The sequence below is a fragment of the Gracilinanus agilis genome, chromosome 2 (genome assembly GCF_016433145.1).
Source record: "Gracilinanus agilis isolate LMUSP501 chromosome 2, AgileGrace, whole genome shotgun sequence".
Lineage (NCBI taxonomy): Eukaryota > Metazoa > Chordata > Mammalia > Didelphimorphia > Didelphidae > Gracilinanus > Gracilinanus agilis.
The window spans coordinates 673,150,914-673,174,054 of NC_058131.1; the positions used below are offsets into that span (position 1 = coordinate 673,150,914).

General features: G+C 44.3%; 1 protein-coding gene across 1 annotated transcript in view; it reads right to left on the reverse strand.

Annotated features, from left to right (window-relative positions):
- The window catches only part of CDH23 (cadherin related 23), a 357,372-nt gene that overhangs the window by 103,240 nt on the left and 230,991 nt on the right, over positions 1-23,141 (reverse strand). Inside the window, exons 20-25 of the mRNA XM_044660245.1 lie at positions 22,829-23,139; positions 22,617-22,718; positions 13,986-14,135; positions 12,972-13,100; positions 11,587-11,715; positions 8,256-8,483 (exon numbers count right to left, since the gene is read on the reverse strand). Coding sequence (XP_044516180.1) covers positions 8,256-8,483; positions 11,587-11,715; positions 12,972-13,100; positions 13,986-14,135; positions 22,617-22,718; positions 22,829-23,139 — 1,049 coding nt within the window. The remainder of the gene's footprint in view (positions 1-8,255; positions 8,484-11,586; positions 11,716-12,971; positions 13,101-13,985; positions 14,136-22,616; positions 22,719-22,828; positions 23,140-23,141) is intronic.

Sequence of the window (23,141 nt, forward strand, 5' to 3'; positions counted from 1 at the left end):
GGATTTTCAGTAGATCATGATAATTCTTGACTTTTGATCCTTCATCTATTAGATGTGGAGGGGGGAGACTGAAACAGGTGATCTCTAAGGCCTTTTCCTGCTCCTTCACCCAACCATCTTAGGATTCACATCATCAGACTGCCAGAAAAGAGAGAGACAATTTAAAGAACATATTATGCTAGTGCATATAAAGGGGAGGGCATTGACTCAGAAGTGATGGTAGGAACACAAAGAAACATAAAATGTAATAAAGATAACAAGGGCTTTCACAAAACAATTTATATTTATTATTATAATTTATTTACACACAGAAAGCCTTGGTAAGCTTCCCCCCCCAGGGTAAAGAAAGAAAATGTATTCATGGTGCTTATCTCCTGATTTCATCTGACAGTTTTCATCTATTTTCCTATAAACTATGAATGAGAGATGTGTCTCATAACAATCTCTTATGGCTCAGTAAATACTTGAATTTATATGCATATTAAGTCAGCCACTTCCCTCCTGCTCTCACTTCAGGCAGTAGGCAGCTACTTCTATGTAGGGCACAAAGAGATCCAGGCTTCTGCCAAGGCAAAGGAAGCTGTCTACTGCCTCCAGCATTCTTTTGAGTGGCCACATGGGTCTCATGAGTTGAGAATGCCATGAAAATTCATTATTATTTAATACAGGCAATTATTATTATATATCAAGGATATTATTAGGATATTATATTACTATTTTATTATTATATATATATATTATATAAGACTAAGACTAAGTATTTAAAACTCAGACATTAAAAGAATATTTTTTAACATTCCCAAAAGAAGAAATGCATGGACCTTGTTGCGTTTTCACATCAACTGGGATTCTGTAAAGATAACAATCTCTACATCTTTTAACTGATGCATTTGTAGCATAATTTCCAGTGCCTTTACTTTCTTGGTTAATCTTTCTTTCTTTCTCTCTCTCTCTCTCTCTCTCTCTCTCTCTCTCTCTCTCTCTCTCTTTCTTTCTTTCTTTCTTTTCCTTCCTTTCTCTCTTTCTTCTCTTTCTCCTCCCTTCCTTCCTTCCCTTTCTTTTCCTTTCCTTCCTTTCTCCTTTCTCCTCTCCTCTCCTCTCCTTTCTTTTTTCTCTTTTTTTCTTTCTTCTTTTTTCTCCCTTTTTTTCTCTCAGGTAAGCTAAGGTGGTGGCAGAGGTCAGGTGGTTTGCTTCTACGTATGCTGGGAGAATGGTGTGGTTGCATATGTGCATGTACATATGTGTGTGTATATGTATGTGTGCATGTATGTGTGTGTGTTTGCATGTGAATGAAAGCAACTTGGAAGGCCAGGGCTGGAAGCAATAGTAGAGAGATGACGCAGCCATCCACACTGGAACCCAAAGAGGAGTTTCCAGATGAGGGCTGGGCCTGGAGTTTAGCTAGCTGTGAGCTCTGGGGCTCTTCTTTACTGGGCTTATTTCCTTACAAGGGAGGAAGAGAGCTGGGGCAGAGATACCCCACTTCCTCAGCTGGTCTTCCTCCTGTGCAGACCTTTCTGCCTGTCTTATTTTTTTGCCCCTGAAAACGAGTCTTAGTGGTTTCCTGTTTTCAGTGAACTCAACTCTGAGCTTCAGGGTTTTGACATCTTCATTCATCACCCCCCACCTCTATGCATCCCCACCTACCTCCACCCTCTCTACCTACCTTTCTGCTGCTGGGTGTGGAGTATCTCTGTGGCTTTTGCTGGTGTTATTGTTTTTGTTGTTTGGACCAGGGGAGGAGGACCTGCTCTCCCTTCTTTGTGCCTGGGTTCAGTTTATGTAAACTTGAAGGCTCCAGTTGAGAAGTCAGAGCATCTTAGACTCACAGATCTAGGACTGGCAGGGACCCCGGAAAGCATCTAACTCAACCCCTTGTTTTATAGATGAGGAAACTGAGGCACAAGTAATTTCAGTGATTTGCCATAGATAATAATTTCTAATAATAGCTATTATTATCTAGGGATAATAAATAACAACAACAACAACTAACCTTTATATAATTTTTTGTGTGCCAGACGTGATGCTAAGTGCTTTATGATTATTTTCTCATTTGGTTTTCACAACATCCCTGGGAGATAGGTGTGATTATTATCTCCATTTTATAGATCAGGAAGGCAAACAAAGTTAAGTGACTTTCCCAGTGTGAATCTGAAGTCAGGTCTTTTTTGACCTCAGAACCAGGGCTCTATCTATCCAAGAACTAAGCATCAGAAATAGGATTTGAACCCAAAGGCTCTGATTCCAGAGCCAGGGATTTTGATACTATACTGCTATTCCTCTCAGACGTTTCCCTGAAAAACTATGGAAGAAGTAGAATAGGAAGGGGTTAAGTATTGATTAAGCACCTACTATGTGCCAGGCACTGTATCAAGTACTTTACAAATATAATCTCATTTGTAAATGACATAATATTAATAGAATGAACACTAGACACAACTAACTAGGGTGCCTGTCAGTTAGATGGGGAATGGATGAACAAAGTATGGTAAAAAGGAAATGCTATAAGAAATGGTTTCAGAGAAAACTGAGAAGACTTACATAGGCTGATGCAAAGTGAAGTCAGCAGAAGCGGGAGAACTATTTCTACAATGACAAACAATATTGCAGAATAACCAAGTTTGAAAAACTTGAGAGCTCTGACTAGTGCCAGAGGGTAGATTATAGAGCCTGTCACCTATCTCCCAACAGAGAAATGGGTGACTTGTAGGATGCAGGTAGGCAATTCAGGAAGAATCAGAAACCATTATTTTTGGATGTGGTCAATTCGAAATGTTTTTTTGTTGGACTATGTATATCTGTTACAATATATACATATATTGTATGTTGTATATATTATTTGTTATTATATATTAACTGTATATATTGTATCTTTTCTTTATCCAGCGAGGGTGGGGGGAGATTTTTGTTAATTGAAAATAAGTTAGATTTAAAATAAAGAAAGAACACTGGGCTAAGGGGTCAGACCATATCACTCCCTGACTGAAAAATAATGTTAGTGGTTTCCTGTTGCCTCTAGGATAAAACACAAACTTCTCAGGCAGGCATTTAAGGTCCTTCATCATCTGGAGGTTGCCCATTTTTCTAGGCTAATTTCATACCACTGCTCTTCATACATTCTCCATTCCAGTCTACTAGTTGTCCAAATGTCTAGCTCTTGCCTTCGTACTTCTACACTGGAGGTCTTCCATTCCTGGATTCACTCTGTCCTGACCTTCGCCTCTTAGACTCAGTAATTTCTTCAAGGTTCAGCTCATTTGCTATTTTCCCACCCAAGACCTTTGCTGTTACCCCAAGTTGTTAGCTCTCCCTCCCGCTGGAACTTACTTTGTATTTGTGACCGTGCTGTATTGATTTAGCCCTGTATGTGTTAGGGCAGCTAGGTGGTGCAGTGGATAGATAAGAGTGTTGGTAGTTCCTAGAGTAAGGAAGATTTGGGTTCAAATCCAGCCTCAGACACTTACAAACTTTGTGATCCTTGGCAAGTCATTTAACCTTGTTTGCCTCAGTTTCTTTGTCTGTAAAATGAGCTGGAGATGGAAATGACAAACCACTCCAGTATCCTTGGCGAGAAAACTGCAAAGGAGATCAGGACAAATTGGACATGACTGAAAATGCCTGAAAAACAATGAATGATGTCCATGTCCTCCTTGAAGCCTTTACTCACTGCCTCAGCCACGGAGATGTCCCCTGAAAGAGAACACTTATGTTCCGTACCACGGATTTGCCACTTACTCTTTTCTGTTTTGTATTGGTGACTGTTTTCCCCCACTATGTATAAATGCCTGGTCTCCCCAGTTGTATGCTACCGAATGGCAGGAACCATAGCTGTACTTAAAAAAATATCCCTTAGTCAAGTTTCTTGCACTTAATGAGTGCTCAGTATTTAGGTCAGGAAAGACTCAGAGGAACATGATAGCAATCTTTTAAATGTTTGAAGGGGTCGATGTGAAAGGAGCAGAGTCATTCTGTTTGGTCCTACAGGAGGATGATGACAGAATATTACAATTAGCATCGCCTCAGAACAAGCAAAAAGAAAATTAAATCTGTAGAAAATTCTTCATGAGATCCACATGTTCCCCAGAGCATTCCTAGGTGAATGACATCAACCAATAGTTATGAAATGGAACAGATCTTCCAACGTTTCGATGTTGACCTCTCTGTGGCCAGTGTACTATGTACTATGTGAAAAAGTGGTACTGATTTACATAAAAAGATAAAGCCAAGAAAAGTAGGCAGATTTGCCTGAATATATTTAGAAGAAGCCATGTTAAAGGCATCTTGAGGGGCAGCTGGGTAGCTCAGTGGATTGAGAGTCGGGCCTAGAGACAGGAGGTCCTAGGTTCAAATCTGGCCTCAGACACTTCCCAGCTGTGTGACCCTGGGCAAGTCACTTGACCCCCATGGCCCACCCTTCCCACTCTTCCACCTAGGAGCCAATACACAGAAGTTAAGGGTTTTTTAAAAAAAATAAAGGCATCTTGAGTTGATATGCACTTACAGATCAATTTTCTTTTTTTTTTTTTTAAACACTTACCTTCCATCTTAAAATTATTACTAAGTATCATTTCTAAGGCAGAAAAGCAGTAAGGACCAGGCTATGGGGGTTAAGTGACTTGGCCAGGGTCACATCGATAGGAAGTATCTGAGACCAGAAGGACCAGTTTTCAAGATATCTCAAAGAAGGTGAGATGCCAAAAAGATTGAGAAAGATCACGGAAAGTACTAGTAGTAGAAAGAAAGATGACTGGGGCAGCTAGGTGGCTCAGTGGACGGAGAACCAGACCTAGAGATAGGAGGATCCTGGGTTTAAATCTGACATCAGATACTTCCTAGCTGTATGTAACTCCAATTGTCTAGCTCTTATTGCTTTTCTGTCTTGGAATTAATACTTAGTATTGACTCTAAGATGGAAGATAAGGGGTTTAAAAAAATAACAGTGAAGTCACATGTTAGCTTTCTCATTCCTACAAAGTTTGTATCCTATTGGCCATTACTGTATACATTGAACATCTCCTCCATCACAACTCAAGAATGTGACAGGTAGGTTTTGTAGATCCTTTCCTATAGTAGAGCCCACCTTTACTGTTCCACAATCAGCAGGAATTAAAATGCAAATACTTATGTATCTATTATTTGTGGAAAACAAAAAAAATCCCCCCCAGTTTGTCTCAGCAGAACAAAATGCTCTCGAGGTGCTCATAGAGGCTCTTTTCCAACAAGGTGTCTCCCTCACATGCATTAAAATCATCCAGGATCCCATGACAGATGGGACTGCAAAGATAACTCCATGCAACAATCTGCTGGATATCCACATCCAGGAAGGCATAAAACAAGGAGACAGATGTTTACTAAATGTGCTTGCCAGCGCCATGAAGGACGTCCTGCCAACTCCTAAATGGAAGAGAGGTTCCCTAGTGATGACATTCTCCAGATGTTCACATTAGTGGATGACATTGTGTCGGTAACGTTGAGACCTGAAAGACTACGGGGGCCTTTTCTGGGAGATCCAGGGTCATTCAAAAGAGATCAGATGAACAATCTACCCTGGAAAAACAAAGTGGGACCCCATCGGTCTGCTCCTCCTAGTGCCATCTCTGCTCTCACACCTGCTGCAAAAGCTCAGGCTCTATTAGGAATATTGCCCAAGTCATCTTCCTAATGTTCAAAAGCTTTCAGTGACTTCTCAGGGTTTACTAAACAGGGTCCCAACTCCTTAGCCCAACATTTAAGTGCCTCCACAATCTGGCTCCTCATTTGGAACCCCTTTCTTCCATATTCTCTTTTATTACAGCCAGACGGGTACATTCATTCATTCTTTCCTAATTTCATCCTGTCTTCTTCCACCTCTGTGCCTTGATGATTTGGGTTTTCCCATGCCTCCAATGGAATCCCCTTCATCGCTACCTGTTGCCATCCTTTTCTGCCCTCGAGATCCATCGTAAATGGTTAGATCCTTTAGGGAACCCCCTCCTGCTAGAAGTGCTCTCTCCCTCCCTGAGTTTCTCATCCTTTCCTCTGTTTGACTTCAGTCATGAACTTAATCACAATTATATTGGGACTAGTTTTGTGTATATTTTCACTACTCCATCCCCCCATGAGAGACTGTAAATTCTGGGAGGGCGCGGATGCCATAGCACAGTAGTGGGTGCATGACAGGTGTTTAATCCATTAAAAAAATCTGAATTAAAAGGTAGGGGTGGGGGCCAGCTAGGTGGCTTGCAGATAGAGAGTCAAGACTACAGACTTGGGTTCTAGGTTCTGAGTTCAAATCTGACCTCAGACACTCCCTAGAGGTGTGAATCTGGCAAGACACTTAATCCCCATTGCCTAGCCCGGACTGCTCGTCTGCCTTGGAACCAATATAAAGTATTGATTCTAAGATGGAAGGTAAGGGCTGAAAAAAAAAGAATCAAGTGGGATGGAGGCAGCTATGTGGCTCAGTGGATAGAGAGCCAGACTTGGAGTAAGGAAGACTTGGATTCAAATATGACCTCAGACACTTCTTGCCTGTGTGACCCTGTATACTTTAAACCCTGGAAAGTAAGTTTAAAATAAAAAGGAAAAAAGAAAGGCGGAGGGGGCTTCTCTGTATTTTTCCTGTAGGCTTGTTTGTCTCTTGGCCTTGGGAACCAAAGAGGATGGTGGCCTTAAACATGGAATCTTGGATGCCCAGGCCTTGAGGACACTGTGACCAGCCCCCGAGACCTCAGATGAACTGTCTCCTAACCTGTTCTACAAATAAAGCCAAAAGGGGGCTAGGCAAGTAGGCGATTAATGGCAAAAAAATTTTATTTTATTCAACTGCAAGTATAGCTCATAGGAGGATGTTGTTGCTACACATTTGTGCAATCTCCTGGGAAAATCAATGTGGTCAATACTTTATGGTAAGGCCTATTTGTCCAGACTCCCTGATTTTCCTGGAGACACCACAAGGACATGTTTCGCAGTTATAGGAGACAGAATGGTACGGTTCTGGGGTCAGAGGACTTGGGTTCAAATCCTATCTTTGATCATTACTATGTAGGTGTCCCTGGGCAATAAAAGCAACACTTTGTAATGGTTTTAAGACAGAAGGTAATGGTTCTAAAATTAAATACATAAATAAAAATATTATAGGAAATAGATTATGTTAATATGTGGTTTTTTAAAGTCAGTTTTGTGGTCCCTGTTTCTATTTGAGTTTGACACCACTGCACCAGATAATCTCTGAGGTTCCTTCCAGCCCTAAATAGATCATCCCATGATCTTGTGGGATAGTCTTTCTACCCATATGACCATCCCTTCACTGCCTCTAAGTGACTATCCCCGCCTAGTTCTTTTTTTTTTGTTTGTTTATTTTCTTAATTAATTTAGAATATTTTTCCATAGTTACATGAATCATGTTCTTTCCCTTCCCTCCTCCCACCCCTCTCCCGTTGCCCTCCCCTCGTTCTGCTCCTAATTTTTGCTAAAGGGGACAGTGATGAAGAAGATGTAGGTCAGACAGTGAATAAAGAGTTTGCCTCAGAGTCAGGGAGATCTGGGTTCAAATCCTGGCTTTGCCCTATACTGCCCTGTGACCTTGGACAAGTCACTTACACTTTCAATGCCTTCTACACAATTCTCTGAGACTGTCAGCTGCAGAGCAGGCGCCTATCAGTATTGGTAGAGGAGCTGCTCACTGAGAGAGCTCCTGATGCCAGTAAAATCATCCGTGATTTCATGTCTCTGGGGGAAGAGTCTGGAAGATGAGATAGAGTTCTTGTTCCTACTTGCTTACTACTTCTCTGCTTTAGGATTTTTCAATACCTCTGTGGACCTCAGTTTTCTTCTCTGCAATGTGCAGGAGTTAGACCCGATGACCTTTAAAGCTCCTACTATATTTGGATCCCATGATCCTTTTCTGAGCCCCAAATTCCTTTAGGATTGACTTGGGTGAGAAATCCAAGTATACGTTGGAACCATCAAATCACTGGTGAGATGAAGGATGGAACCCTTTCCAGAGACGCCACTGGGACCAGGAGAAAGAAGCCAATGTTTCACGATTTCAGCACTGTCCCTTGCACTCAGCAGGAGACACTTAACAAATGTTTACTGGAGGAAAGTACAAGAAATACGAGTAGACGCACTCACACGATAGCATAGTTTCTACTCACCAAAGCTCTGCCCTTGGTGCTCTCATCATTTCTTCTAGAGAATGCTCACTCCCCAAAGCCACAAAGCCTCATCACTTCTTCCTTTCAACCTCCCCAGTCTGTAACCCCATCACTTACGGAGAGAGTTGGAGTGCCCTCATCCTCCACGGTGACCACCAAATGGTAGAAGCTTTGGCGTTCTCGATCTGGTGGAGATGGCCGCGTGGAGATCTCTCCGGTGACCCGGTCCATTCGGAAGGTCATGTCTTCATTCCCCTCAGTGATGTAGTAGGACAGGACACTATTGATTCCAATGTCCCTGTCTGTGGCTATCACCTGAACAACAGAAGTGCCTCCACCCACGTTCTGTGAAAGAGAGAGATGGGGAGAAAGAGACTAGTGCGGATCCAAGGTTGTGGCATCAATACAATGGTGCTCGAGTCAAGGTTGAGGACCTGCTGTTGAGAGCTCCATGATTTCATTTCAGTGGGATTCTATGGGATAGCTCTCCCTTCTCATTGCTCAGTTACTCAAGTATATGGGGCTAGTCTAGCATGGGACCCAACGATATGCCAGGTGGAGATTTTTCTTGGGATTGTATGAGAAAGCCATTTCTTTGCATACTGCCTACAAGGGGATGTCTGTCTCTTCTCTGGAGTAGGATCTCTTTTCCAGTCCTTGGGAATTGACAGGAGGAAAGAAAAGGAGAGGCAGTATGGCCAAACAAATTGTACTATATGAATGTGTAATAGAATACTTTTGTACCAGAAAGAACCATGAGTATAAAGAATTCAGAGAAACCTGGGAAGACATATAAAACAGATGCAGAGCAAAGTAAAACAGAACCAAGAAAGTGATGACTCCATCACCATATGGGAAAACAACCCTGAAAAACTTTAGAATTCTGATGCACGAAGGGACCATTTATGACTACAGAAGGGAAGTGTGTTTCCTCCTCTTGGCAGAAAGGTAGTGGGCCATAAGAGTGGAATGAGGCATACATTTTCAGATATGGCCAATGCATCAGCCTATTTCTCTAAGCTCTGGATCTTTCCAATTGGTTCTGTTAGTAATGATGAGGGAGGCGATCACTGGGAAATGACATTAAAAAAAGAATATCAATAAAATTTTTGTTAAAAGAGGGAAAATAAAATAAGATGCCATCTCCCAAAAATTAAAAAAAAAGAGAGAGAAAGGTACTCTATATTCAAGATTTCTATCATTTTGGGAAGATTTGCAATTCTAGTATAATTTGGAAAGAAGCTGCCTGACATTGAGGACAATCTGCTCTCTTAATATAGCCTACACTTTGGGGACCCACTCCTCCATACTCCTCATTTAGTTCTTATTCTATAATGCCTTATGTTACTATTTATTCTTTCATGTGTAGGAGTTGTCAATCAATCAATCGCTAAGCAATTATTAAATATCTCTCCCATGTGCCAGGAAGCGTTAGGGATATAAGGACAAGTGTGAACAACTCCCTGCCCTCAAGGAGTTTATAATCTTTGGAGGGGGACACACAGGAGTATGTATATATAGAATAGGAATACAACATCATTTGGGGAGAGATGGGAGAGAATGAGGGAAATCTTCATGAAGAAGGCAGGACTTAAGCTGAATTTGGAAGGAAACCAGAGAGTAGATAGGGCAGAGATGAGGATAGGCCAGTCATGAGGCACAGCCAGCACAAAGGCATGGAGATAGAAGAGAGGAGATCCAGGGTCTCCCATCCTTGTGGGCAGGACAGTGAGGAAGCGAAGATGGCTATTGAATAAAGAAGAGAGTAAAGTGTAAGGAAGACTTCAAAGGTTGTAAAGAGCTTTATTTTTTAACCATGAATTTGAATGCTTTTGTCTTTATGTCACAGTCATTTCTGGGGGGGGGGGGAGGAGGGAGGAACACCTTTATTCTCTCCCTTGAAGATGGATCTCTTGAGTTTTTGTTAAGAAAAAATGCCAATGTAGTGGTGACAGGGGAAGAGCTTCAAATGCCAAGCAGAGGAGTTTCTCTCTGATCCTAGGAGCAATAGTGAGCCACTAGGGCTGGTTGAGTATGGCAGGCAGTGACATCACCAAACCTGCATTTGAAGAAAATCACGTTCGTTGGGGGTGTAGAACACGGACCAGAACAAGGAGGCACAGGAAGACCTGAGAGGAAGCGATTGTCAGAGTCCGTGAGGTGAGCCTGAACTGGGGTGGTGGCTGTGTGAGTGGTTATGACACGGGATGTGTGTGTGTGGGAGATGTCGTGGAGATAATTGGAAATGTGGGGCAAATGTGGGAAAGGCACTGAGGAGGACATCCAGGTTGTAAATCTGGGGGACTGGAAAGATGGCGGTACCCCCGATGGTGACTGGGGAAGGTTCTCAGGCTAGCCTGGCAGAAGTGTGAGTTTGGAAGGAAACAATGAGTTCAGTTTTTTTTTAACCCTTACTTTTGCTCTTAGGATCAATACTGCAAATTGGTTCCAAGATAAAAGAGTGGTAAAGACTTGGCAAATGCGGTTAAATGATTTGCCCAGGGTCACACAGCTAGGACATGTCTGAGACCAGATTTGAACCTAGGACCTTCCATCTCTAAATCCACTGAACCACCTGGCTGTTTCCTAATGAGTTCAGTTTTGAACATGATGAGTGGGGGGAGCCTTCATGAAATTCCAAAGAAATGATAAGCTCCTAGAGGAGTTTATTTTATTTTATTTTATCTTTTGTTTTGTTTTGTTTTGTTTTGTTTTGTTTTCTTTCCTTTTCTTTTCAGTTCTCAGAGCTCCTGAGACAGGCCTGGCACAGCAGGCATTTTAAATATTTCACAGAACCTGAGAGTTGGAAGGGTCCTGAGTAGCATTCTAGTCAAACTCACTCTACTGTCCCCAATCATGGGGCCATCTAGCATTTGCTTGAAAACAGCCAAGTCTGGAGAATTTGCCACATCTCACGGCATCTCATTCTCCTCTTGGACAGTTCTAATTATTAGGAAATTCTTCCTGAAATTGAGCCCAAATTGGCCTCTGCAAATTTCAGGTCATGGCTCCTGGTCCTACCCTTTAAGGCCCAAGAGAACGGGCCTGCTCTCTCTTTCACTTGGTGGCTATGACACGCCGGCGTAGAGATGTTACGTCTCACCCGAGTCTTCTCTCTTCCTGGTTTCTTCGTCCAATTCTCATGCCACGGACGCCTGTCTCTCTAGACCCTGGTGCAGTGTCTGGGCACTGCTTGATAAATTGACTAACTATTGATCGTGATTTAATGCTGAATGGGATGTTATTGATTCATTGATTGATGAACCTGAAGGAATACGTGAATGCCATGGGGGACCTTTAGGACATGGCTGAGATTCAGCAGATATTTGTTGAATGAATGAGGGATTAAATGGACCCTTGTAGGCACTCGGGACAGGAGTAAATAGTTGTGGAATGAATACAAGAACCCTTCTTGACCACGTAGGGCGGCAGTGTGCTATTGGCTCACCTCGTTCACGCTGACGTTGTACCCATAAGGGCTCTCGATGACGGGAGGGTTATCGTTGACATCTAGAATGGTGATCCGTAAGATATGGTCCTTTTTTCTGGGAGGGGAGCCACCATCAATGGCCACAATCTAGAGGGAGGGAGAGAAAAAATCAGAAAAGGATAGTAAGAGTGGGATCCCAGGAGGAGGAACAGATCATGGCTTTGGAGACTGGCTGCCAAGAGGGAGGCTTGGAAGCTGCCGACTCACATCTGCCTGCTGGGCTGCTGTTGGACTGGGAAAGGGAGACAGAGAACCATGTTGGGTTATCCCTGTCTACCTTACAACCCACCTTATGGCTGTGACCCTTATCTGGACCTGTGGTTCTGCCTTTGGACTCTGGTCCTAGCTTGTCTTCTTGTCTCTCGGTTCTGGCCCTCATTGCCCTGGATTGCATTCGAAGTTCTCTTTCCTTCCCCTGGTCTGGCTCCTAAATTCCAGTTCCTGACCTTGACCCTCGGCCAAAGACCCCACCTCTGGTCCCTGTCTTCTAGCTTTACCCAGGGTCACACAGCTAGTAAGTGTCTGAGATTTGAAGCCGACCTCCCGGCTCTAGACCTGGCTCTCAATTCACTGAGCCACCTAGCTGCCCCCACCCTCTTTGATTCTTACAATATCCCTGTACGTAGAGTAGGTACAATTTCCCTCAGTTTTCAAATGAGGAAACTGAGGCATGCAGTGAGTTAGGAATATCGCAGGACTGTTGTCAAGTTCCTTGTACCTCCCCAAACTACTTTTGGGTTTCAAGATGGCCCCTGTAGAAACCTCAGTCATTTCTTGCTCTGAATACAAGACTTCTCTATCCAGCCATTCTTGTTCTTCTCCAATGGGACAATAATGACTACTAATCCAATCAAAGGCTTAGATTCTGTCCCAGACTGCCGTGGGTGACCATGGGTAAGTCACTGACCCCCTAGATCCTTCTGCACAGTCACAGGGGCACCAAGTTACAGAGGAGCTGCTCACCCACACTGGCTCATCTATTGATTTCCTGCCTTGTGCAATCCCTACTGACCCAGGTGTACTGACCAAAGGGAACAAAGCCAAATTAGAAGATAGAGTAGACTGTAGGGTCATTGATTTAAAGCAAAAGGAAGCTCAGAGGCCATCTGGTCCATCTCCCACATTTTACAGATAAAGAATAGAGGTTGAGAGGGGCTCAAGGTCACGCAGTAATTAAATGGCAAAGCTGAGACACTGGCCTACATTTGACTCCAGATTCAGGGGACCATCATGGAACAGAGCATGTTGCCATCACCAAAAGCTCTCCAAGGCAATGAGCTTGGCTGAGGCAGAGCTCGCAGGCTGCTAGCTCATCCCAGGTGAGACGGGAGAGGTCCACTTACCTTGAGAACATAGTGATCCAGTTCTTCTCTGTCCAGCGGCCTGGCCACGAACACCTCACCTATGGAGTCGTTGGAGGTGAGAATTTCAAAGGCCCCCCCAATGTTTCCTGAGGCCAAGTAGAAAGAGATCTGCCAGGGGAAGAAGAGGTGATGTTGAGAAGGAGATCTGGGAAGGCGGAAGGAGGGAGAGAGTGTAGGGGACATGGGGGAAGGACTTGGCGTGCTGGTAAAGAGTTGATGTCCCGTTTTGTGAAAAAATAAATGTCTGCACCCCACACTTTTAAGTTTAATCGGCATTATTAACACTTACTCCATCCCCCAAGTCTAGATGATTAACGGGACAATAAAGCAAACATTGACTTGTATCTGTTTGCTGATTTTTGAGGTATATAAATGCTCATACAAAAAATTTAACAATCAACTCGCTTGAGTCCGTGGTTCAGACACACCCCAGCAGGAGTCGTAGCTCTGCTCTTACTCTATGGACCCGAAGTGCGAAGATCCAAACATTTAAACCTTGTCTAGGCTTACTCTTTGGAGAAACACGGACCATTTTCCAGTACTCACTAGCCAAGAAAGCTTGATGAGAGACGCTCATTAGGTTGAGCCCCTCCAAAAGGCGGGTGTTACTCTTCCAGTTTGGTGTGTCCCAGTTGGCTCTTCAACCTGCGTCCTCTAACTCTGGACTGGGCTGGTATTGGGTGTTGGGTCTGGTGCTTGGGGGTTGTCTAGGCTTGTGTGCAAACATATTCTACCAGGGATGGAGGCTCCTTGAGGGCAGGGACTTAATGGCTTAATGAAGAGTGGATCATGGTCAGAAAGACTCGAGTTCAAGACCCGCCTCCGATGCTGTGTGACCCGGAGTGAGCCAGTCCATGTCTCGGGGTTCTGGCTACTCTCTGAGACCCTAAGTTAAACCTAAATATCCCTGGTGACCTCGCTGAGTCCTCCACATTGTCCTTCCCACTGGGGATACCTCAGGAGGGAAGCTGGGAGGTATGGCGTCCCCCCTACCTGCCCATTGCTGCCTATGTCAGCGTCCCGAGCAGTGACCACGGCTACCCGGCGCCCCACGGTGAAGTCCTCAGGCACGCTGACAGCCGAGTCCGAGGTAGGGTCGAATTGAGGGCTGTTGTCATTCTCGTCCAGCACCGTGATATAGACCTGGGAAGTGGAAGAACGTGGTCAGGGGCCGTCCTCTCTGGCTCCCCTCCTTGGCCCCAGGGTGGGAGGGCAGCACAGCCGCGTTGCTCCGGCTCTACCTGCCCCAGAAGCACAGCAAGGGCCTCCTGGTGGATCAAAATCCAGCTTGGGGAGGAAGGTGGGGAAAGCTCTGCCAGCAGGGTGACGGGCAAGAAGGGCAGGGCCTGGATGGAGCAGGGGAGGTGGTCCTCCAGCTGGGCTCTACCACATGTTGACTCAGTTTGGGGTTTGTACAGAACGGGCCCAGGCTGGCTTTTGCAGAGTGAGGGTTGGGTGGGGGCTAGGAGGGGCTGAGGGAGCCGGGGGCCGGGGAAAGGAGCAGAGGGTCTCCATGCCTAACTTACTGATGCCTCGCAGGGAACATGCAAACACATGCAAAGAACACATTCATTCTGAGCCAACGGCCTTCTCATGAAGAGCCTCCAACCCAGAATTCATCAGTATGCTGCAAGGGCTCCAGGGCGCCATGTTCACATAGACCAGTGGTTCCCAAACTTTTTTGGCCTACCACCCCCTTTCCAGAAAAAATATTACTCAGCCCCATGGAAATTAATTTTTTTAAAAAAAATTTTAATAGCAATTAATAGGAAAGATAAATGCACCTGTGGCCATCACTGCTCCCCTGGATCGCTGCAGGACCCACCAGGGGGCGGTGGCGCCCACTTTGGGAATCGCTGACATCAAGGGTATTCCTTGCCCTGGCTGCCTCCCATTTTACATGGCTTTGTAATATGCTGAGGACCAGTCCCTAAAGACTGGCAGTGGGGCACAGAGAGAGAGTGACCCATGATCTCTAAGCACTTAGCGTCTAGCTTCTTTTCCTGGTCCACGTGCTGTGGGATTTGCATGATTTCTTAGAGATTATGTGAGTACTTGTATTGTCTACAATTCAACAGAAATGGATTTTTTCTGTTCATTTGTAATTCTTTTCCTTCTCTCTGACTCCATCCTCCATGATCCCAACCCCTCAGTGAAGAAGAAAAATTAATGATCCTAAACACCGCCACCACCCACCCCGCCACACCAACCACCTTCCCATCCTTTCTACACCCCCTTCCCTTCCCCTCCTCTTAGAAGCAGCTCTTAAAGAAGGGACTCCATGAGTGTGTTCCTCCTAAGTATCTTAGATGTCTTTGACTTTATCTGATGCTGAAGGCTCAGTACACGGGGAGAGGGAGGGAAGGAGACAGAGACAAGAGAGACAGAGAGGCAGAGAGAGAGACAGACAGACAGACAGAGACAGAGATAGAGACATGGAGACAGAAACATAGAGACAGACAGGGAGAGACAGAAAGGTAGAGACAGAGGTAGAGACAGAGAGGCATAAAAAGAGAGAGAGAGAGAGAGAGAGAGAGAGAGAGAGAGAGAGAGAGAGAGAGAGAGAGAGAGAGAGAAGCATAAAGAGAGAGACAGGCAGTCAGAGACAGAGAGACAGACAGAAAGACATTCTGAGAGAGACAGAAAGGTAGAGACAGAGAGGCATAAAGAGAGAGGGACAGAGAGAGACAGAGAGGCAGAGACAGAGAGACAGACAGAAAGATGGACAGAGAGAGAGAGAGAGAGAGAGAGAGAGAGAGAGAGAGAGAGAGAGAGAGAGAATGTGTGTGTGTATGTCTAGATATCTTCCTAGAAGGGCCTAAAACCATCTCCCTATCATTCTTACCTGGATAAACTATTCCATTTCTTCATGACCAAACCATTCTACTTTCTTATACCCCCAACCCCTGACTACCAATAGTATTTAAGAGCTGGAATAATCCTTAGAGATAATTTTACAGATGAGAAAACTGAGGCTTAAACATCTCATCTCCTTTTTTCACGCTAATGAAAGGATTTTCAAACCATTCCACTTAATTTTCAGACCAATGTCACAGTACCTGGGAACTCTTTAACTATTTCAGAATAAGGAAGAGATGATTGGGACACAGGGAATTTTGGGTAGTTTGATCCACTAGCAGAGGAATTCTGGTTCCCCAGTGTTCCTGTGGTCATGTCTTTGAGGATGAGACAAAAGTGGGTTATATTTATTTCAGGGTCTGTTTTATTCATTCTCAATTTTCATAATCCTCTCATGGCCAAAGCTATAGAGAGCGAAGCCAAGACTGGGGTCCTTTGACGTTGGCCATGGTGAAGAGGCTGAGACTTTAGGAAGGACGAGGCAGGTTGATGATAGTGAGGAGAACCAGGCCCTCAAGTGGGGAAGTCAACCAATGTAGGGATGAGAAGAGTGGAGAATTGGAGAAAGGGGAGCCCAGGAATGTGGTTAAGTCATTAAGCTGTAATGTCGTAGGGATAGGGGTGCCCTGTTTCCCCTTTTCAACATCTTGTGGCAGGAAGATGCTCAGGGCTGACAAACCCCACAGCTGTAACTACAGAACCCTTACATCTGAGTCTGTCCACCCTGGCCCTACATCTCAGGGACAAGGGAGGGGGAAGAAGAGGCTTCGGGGAGGGGGAGAAAGGTGTAGTTAAGTTGTGGTTTCAGGTTCCTGATCTGTGACTCGGCAGAGGAAACTGTGTCACCTTTAGAAGGCCCCTTGCCCACACTCTCCCCACATGTCGGAGAGAGTTTGGGGGTGGAAGGAAAAAAGAGTTGGTGTATTTGGGCCAGCACTCCTGACTGAGGTCTTGCCAGAGGGGCAGGGGATGGTCTGCGTTTTCTGGAAAGAAAGCTGATGATGCAAAAAAAAAGAGGCAGGGGCATGTTTGTTAATGTATTGTCACTTTAGAAGAAGCCAGGAGACCAGAGGCTTAGCCGGGACATGAGAATGGTTATGCACTGGTACTGGCAACCATGAGAGACTCTGGATCACTTTGTCCTGGGGTCTTTAAGAAAAAGATCTGGTTTGGTTACAGAGTTATAATAACTAGTGTGGACTAACTGGCTCTTATGATGCTTGCAATTTTTTTAGCAGGCAATCAACAAACATTATTTCTAGGACTTACAAATCTACAAAGACAAAAATAAAACGGTCCCTGTTCTGAAGGAGCTTAGACTGAACTAATCCTTGAGAAAATTAGTTAAAATAGGAAGGTACTGGATAGAGCTTCTTCTCTTGGCAAATGATGCCTGAAGCGAGATCTTCCTTGGTCTGGGTTCCCATTTCCGATGAACTGAAAATAGGTAATGATCCAATTTCCCTGAGTATAAAATTTGATCATTTACTAACTATCCCACCCTCCACAGTAGGTCTTCTAAACCTTTTTATGCTCCTCTTCCCCTACCCTCTCAGATGAGAACCTTCTTTCATATTTTACTAACAAACTTCTGGGAGCTCTCTCTTCTTCCCTTCTCATCGCGCCTCATCCAGATGCATTCTGCTACTCTCACATTGCCTTCTTACAAAGGCAAACCCTTCTACATGCAATAAGTGATCCCATTCTAACCCATCTTCTCCAGCAGATAGCTCCCTCTGTCATCCCCACTCTTTCACTTAGTTTCAATCTGTCCCAGTCTATTGACTGCCTATAAACCTACCCTGGTCTCCCTCAACCTTAAAAAACCCTCGCTGGACCCACCCTTCCTCAGTAGCTATTGTCTCTTGTCTCTCCTTCCCTCTGTGGCTAAATTCCTTGAGAAGGCTGTGGTTAGGGCTAAGGCAATTAGGTTTGAGTGACTTGTCCTCACTTAACCACTATACTACAGCAGTAGCCTGCTGGCTGGTCTCTGCCCCAAGCTTCTGGCCACTGTAGCCCATCTGCTATTCAGCAATCAAAGTGGTTTTCCTAAAGTATAGGTTTGACCATGTCATCCCCTTGCTCAGTAAATTCCAGTGACTCCTTATCACTTCTAGAAAAAGATAGGGCAGAAAAGAACAATCTAGGGGGAAGGAGATCAGCAAAAGCTTCATGGAGAACATTGAACATGGAGAACACGAAGAGAGAGAAGTATTCTAAAGGGCAAAGAGATGAGGGAATAAATACAGGGGGGAAAGGAGATCACACTTTAATTTGGGAAGTAGCTATGGTCTAAGTTGCCTGGAATATAATATACTTACAGGGAACTAATGAGAAATAAAGTTGGAAAGGTAAGTTGGAACTAGATCTTGGAAGGCCTTCAATACAAGGTTTCTGAAGGGTTTACATTTTATTCTTAAAACAATAGGGAGCTACTGAAGGCTTTTGAAGACTTCAGTGACACTAGAGTGAAGACTTTGACTTAGAAAGGTGATACTGGCAGCGGTGTGGGGAATGGGATGGAGAAGGGAGAAAGTAGAGGTAGAGACCATGATGGAAGCTATTGGAGGATGGGTCAGGAAAGTGGAAGAGTGGAGGAAGAGAATGTAATGGAAGGTATTGGAAGACAGAATGGAGAAGGGAGGAGAGTAGAGGTAGAGACCATGATGGAAGCTATTGGAGGTTGGGACAGGAAAGTGGAAGAGTGGAGGCAGAGAATGCAATAGAAGATATTGGAAGACAGAATGGAGAAGGGAGGAGAATAGAAGTAGAGACCATGATGGAAGCTATTGGAGGTTGGGAAAGGAAAGGGGAGAGTGGAGGCAGAGAATGTAATGGAAGCTATTGGAGGACAGAATGGAGAAGGGAAGAGTAGAGGTAGAGACCATGGTGGAAGCTATTTATTGGAGGATGGGACAGGAAAGTGGAAGAGTGGAGGCAGAGAATGCAATGGAAGGTATTGGAGGACAGAATGGAGAGGAAGGAGAGTAGAGGTAGAGACCATGGTGGAAGCTATTGGAGGACAGAATGGAGAAGGGGGAAGAGTAGAAGTAGAGACCATGATAGAAGGTATTGGAGTTTGGGAAAGGAAAGGGGAGAGTGGAGGCAGAGAATGTAATGGAAGGTATTGGAGGACAGAATGAAGAAGGGGGAGAGTTGAGGTAGAGACCATGATAGAAGCTATTATAATAATGTAGGTGAAAGCTGAGAAAGGCCTGAAGGATGGTGGTGACCATGTGATATAGAGAAGGGGAAAGATGTAATGGATGTTACAGAGATGAAATTAAAACTGGGCAACTGATTGGATGTGGGGATTGTGGGAGGGGGAAGAGTCCAGGATAATCAGCCTTCCTGACTGCAAGGATGGCAATGTTATCATCAGAAATAGGGAAGCCGGGAGAAGGGACAGCTTTAGGCAGACAGACATTTCATTTTGGGGCATGTTGAGGATGTGTGTAGATCTCTGTCTCCGAAAACTAAGGTGAAGTAAGGGAAGTATGTAAAGTGTGGAATAAAAGGGAGAAGTAACCTCTGGGGAGGTCAGGAGAATCTGGGGGGCCGCAGAGTCCTAGAAGTTGAACAGTTCTGGTGGGAACATCGGGGAGCCAGTTTGTAGTCCAGGGGAGATGGGCCAGTGGAGATGAATAAGTCATGGTGACCGTGGGGAGGACTCAATCCCTCTGGGTCCTGGATTCCTCAGGTATAAAATGAGGACGAGGTGACCTTGAAGGTCCATTCCAGCTCTAAACCTATGATCCTATGAGGAAGGAGAAAACACTCAGGAAAGGGTGACTCAAGGGACCAGTTTCTTTAGTGTGTCACAGACCAAATGGCCCGACAGCTGCTAAAAGCCAACCTATCCCCTCACGGAGTGCGCTGGAACCTCTACCGGGCCACCAGAAGCAGATGATTCTCAATTTTCTTGATGGAGGCAGTGATGCAAATAGCCTAAAGATAGTTATGTCTGGCTTTTGAAATGCACGATATGTTATTTCTCCCACAGCAAATTTTCCTTTCCAGTGACTCTCTTAGGCCAATATTAAAATGAGCTTATCCATCCTGAGCACACATCAACTGACCAGGGACAGGGAGGGGAGTGGTGGGAGGAAGCTGCCAAAGCCCACACTGGGTGGATGGGGAAATTCTGCCTGGAATGGAACATTTCTGGATGTGACCCATATGGCAGATGAGCCACACATGGAAAATGGAAAATTGTCTATAACTGGGACCCTCTGATTCTCCTAGGCAGAGAGTAAATAAAACCCTAGGTTTAGAGTTAGGAAGACCTGAGTTTGAATCCCACTTCAGACACTTACTAGCTGTATGACCCTGAACAATTAATTAATCTAACTCCTCTCAGCCTCAGTTTCCTCATATGTTTAATAATAATAGCTAACATTTATATAGTGCCTAATTTATGCCTGTAACTTTGCTAAGTGCTTTATAAATACTGTCATTTTAAAAATGTGGATAAAAATAGCACCTAACTCTCAGAATTATGGTAAGAATCAAATGAAATAATAGTTGTAAATTGTTTTGCAAATTTTAAAGCATTATATAAATGATAGTTCTTCTTTCTCTCCTACCTCTCCTCCTCCTCTTCCCCCTCTGCCTCCTTCTCTTCCTCTTCCTCCTCCATAGCACTCATGTCCATCTGGTCAACCATTGCATCTTTTTTTTTTTTTTTTTTTTTTTTTTTTTTTTTTTTTTTAGGATTATCCCTTCTCTCTCCTTTTTGGAATGTCCTTAATCAATATGATCCAATTTATTCCCTTTCTTCAAAACCAAGTTCAAGTCAAGGATCATAGATTTAGAGCTGGAAGAGACCTTGGAGGCCATCTAGTGTGACCTTCTTGTTTTGGATGAGGAAACTGAGGCTCAGAGAGGTCTCCACAGTAAGTGGGGAGGATCTATGCAGAGAACTCCGGTGGCTGACCTGGGATTTAAGCTCAGGCTCTTTGGCTCTGAAGCCAGGACATTCCCCCTGTACCAACCTGTTTCTCAAGTATTTCAATTCCAAAGAAATCTCTGACTATTATATCCTTTTTTGTTAGTTTGTTTGCTTTTTGAACCCTTACCGTCTGCCTTAGGATTGATACTATCAGTTCCAAGGCATAAGAGTGGTAAGGGCTGGGCAACTGGGGCTAAATAATTCATCCCGGGTCACAACGAGGAAGTGTCTGAGGCCATATTTGAACCCAGGAATTCCTGTCTCCAGTTCTGGCTCTCTAGCTACTGAACCGCTTAGCTGCCCCTTGACTATTACATCCTAAAGTGATCTCCCTTTTCCCTGAGATCTCTTCAAAATATATGAACAGATCTAGCACTTGGCCAAAATCTTGTCTTAAGGATGGCTTTCTATTTTGTGTGTTGGCCTTAGCTAAACGTTTGGGGCCAACATCTCTTTCTTTTTCTTCCTTCTGTACCCCTCTATGGGACTTATGGCTGACCCAGACACCCAAGAGAAGCATGATGAATTCTGGTTGACCTGTTTGGCCGTTTTGTTTAGAGCAGAAAGGACTAGAAGAGAAGACATCCATGTAGAGAAGGGGGTGCAGAGCTGCGGAACTCTGCTTAGAATTGTCCTCTGGAGGGAAGGGGGGTTAGCTAAAGGCTCACAGCTAAAGCTCATGCAAGGCCCAGAATAGACAGTGTCCACAGGCCAAAAGACAGAAAGGAAAAAACAAACAAACAAACCCAGAGCATGTCTACTCACCTTCTGCAGAAGCGACAGCAGGAAAGAAGTAGAGAAAAATATAATGGTTACTGATTCAGGTGGTCCTTGTAGTTGGTACTCAGCTGAACAACGGGAGGGAGATCTGGTAGGAGAACTCAGGGAGTCTCACTTGATAATGATGTATTATGGGGAGGATGCCCCAGTTGTCTTATATCATCCTTACTCTCCTCTGCCTGGGTTTTAATATCCAGAGTATGAATTTGGGGAATCCGGTCCAGGTAGGACCTGAGAAAGAGTGTGCCCCAAGCTATAGCCTGGGCCCACGATGGCAAGATTCTGGGAAGAACGAGACAATTCTGGGAGGCTCGAGGCTACTCTAGATCATTAAGACCCCAGGATCAGTTCTGGAATCTACTCCTTGCCCTATTCTCCCAATCTGAGCTAATACTCTTTCCCTTTTATCTTATATCTTTATCCTCATATCTCTTATCCTCTTATATCCCTTATAATCCTTCTATATCTTCTTCTATCTTTATATGCTCTTTTATCCTCATATCTCTTATCCTCTTATATCTCTATATAATGTGTATCCTTATCCTCTTATAAAATGTCTTTTATTATATATAATATACTTATATATGTAATATACTTATTATATACATAGAATATACTTATTATATATAATATACATATAATATATAATATATATCTCCTTTATTCCCATCTCCCTTTAATTGGGGATGGAGCCAAAATGGTGGCTTAGTAGGAGTGAAAGCTGGAACTGCTCTGAGAATCCTCTCAAACTATATCCCTTTTATCCCTATTTAGACTTTTGTCCTACTCCCATGGTCTGTCAAAGCTCTCTAGGCTATAAGCTGTCAATCAGGCAAGTCTCTTGCATTATTCTTTTTTAAAAAACTTAAGCCCTTGTCTTCTGTCTTAGAATTGATACTAAATATTGGTTCCAAAGCAGAAGATTGGTAAGGACTAGGCAATGGGGCTTAAGTGACTTACCCAGGGTTACCTAGCTAGGAAGTGTAGCCAACTAGCTACTTTTGGTCATTATTTTTGGTCAAGTACTGACTTACCACAGTAGAATCAATTTTGGGTCCTCCATCATCTGCCACAACCGTCAGGGTATAGAAATCTCCTTTTTCCCTGTCCACCAGGCCCTTGACAGTGATCACACCCTGTTGGAGAGAGGAAGGATCCAAATGCAGAATGGACAAAGGGAGCAAGAAGGCAGTTAATTTGCTAATCACTCCCCCACTCCCCATCCTCGCCATGCCTTCTAACTTACTGTGACGGAATCGATTTTGAAGAGGGCCCGGGCCTGGGGGCTGGTGTGGGGGTCAAATCTGTAGACTATTGGGTTGATGTTGTCAATGGAGAACGCTTGTATCCTCACCACCTCAGAGCCCCAGGGCAGGTTCTCCATGATGGCAGCCTCATAGGAAGCGTTAGAGAACTGCACAGCCTCATCCAGCTCATTGAGGAGAGTGATGTAGACGCTGCAGAAGCCCTGGTTGAAAGGGAGCGCCTGGTCGGTGGCCGATACGTTCATCAGGTAGCTCGTTTTGGTCTCATAGTCCAGATAGTCAATGGTGGTGATG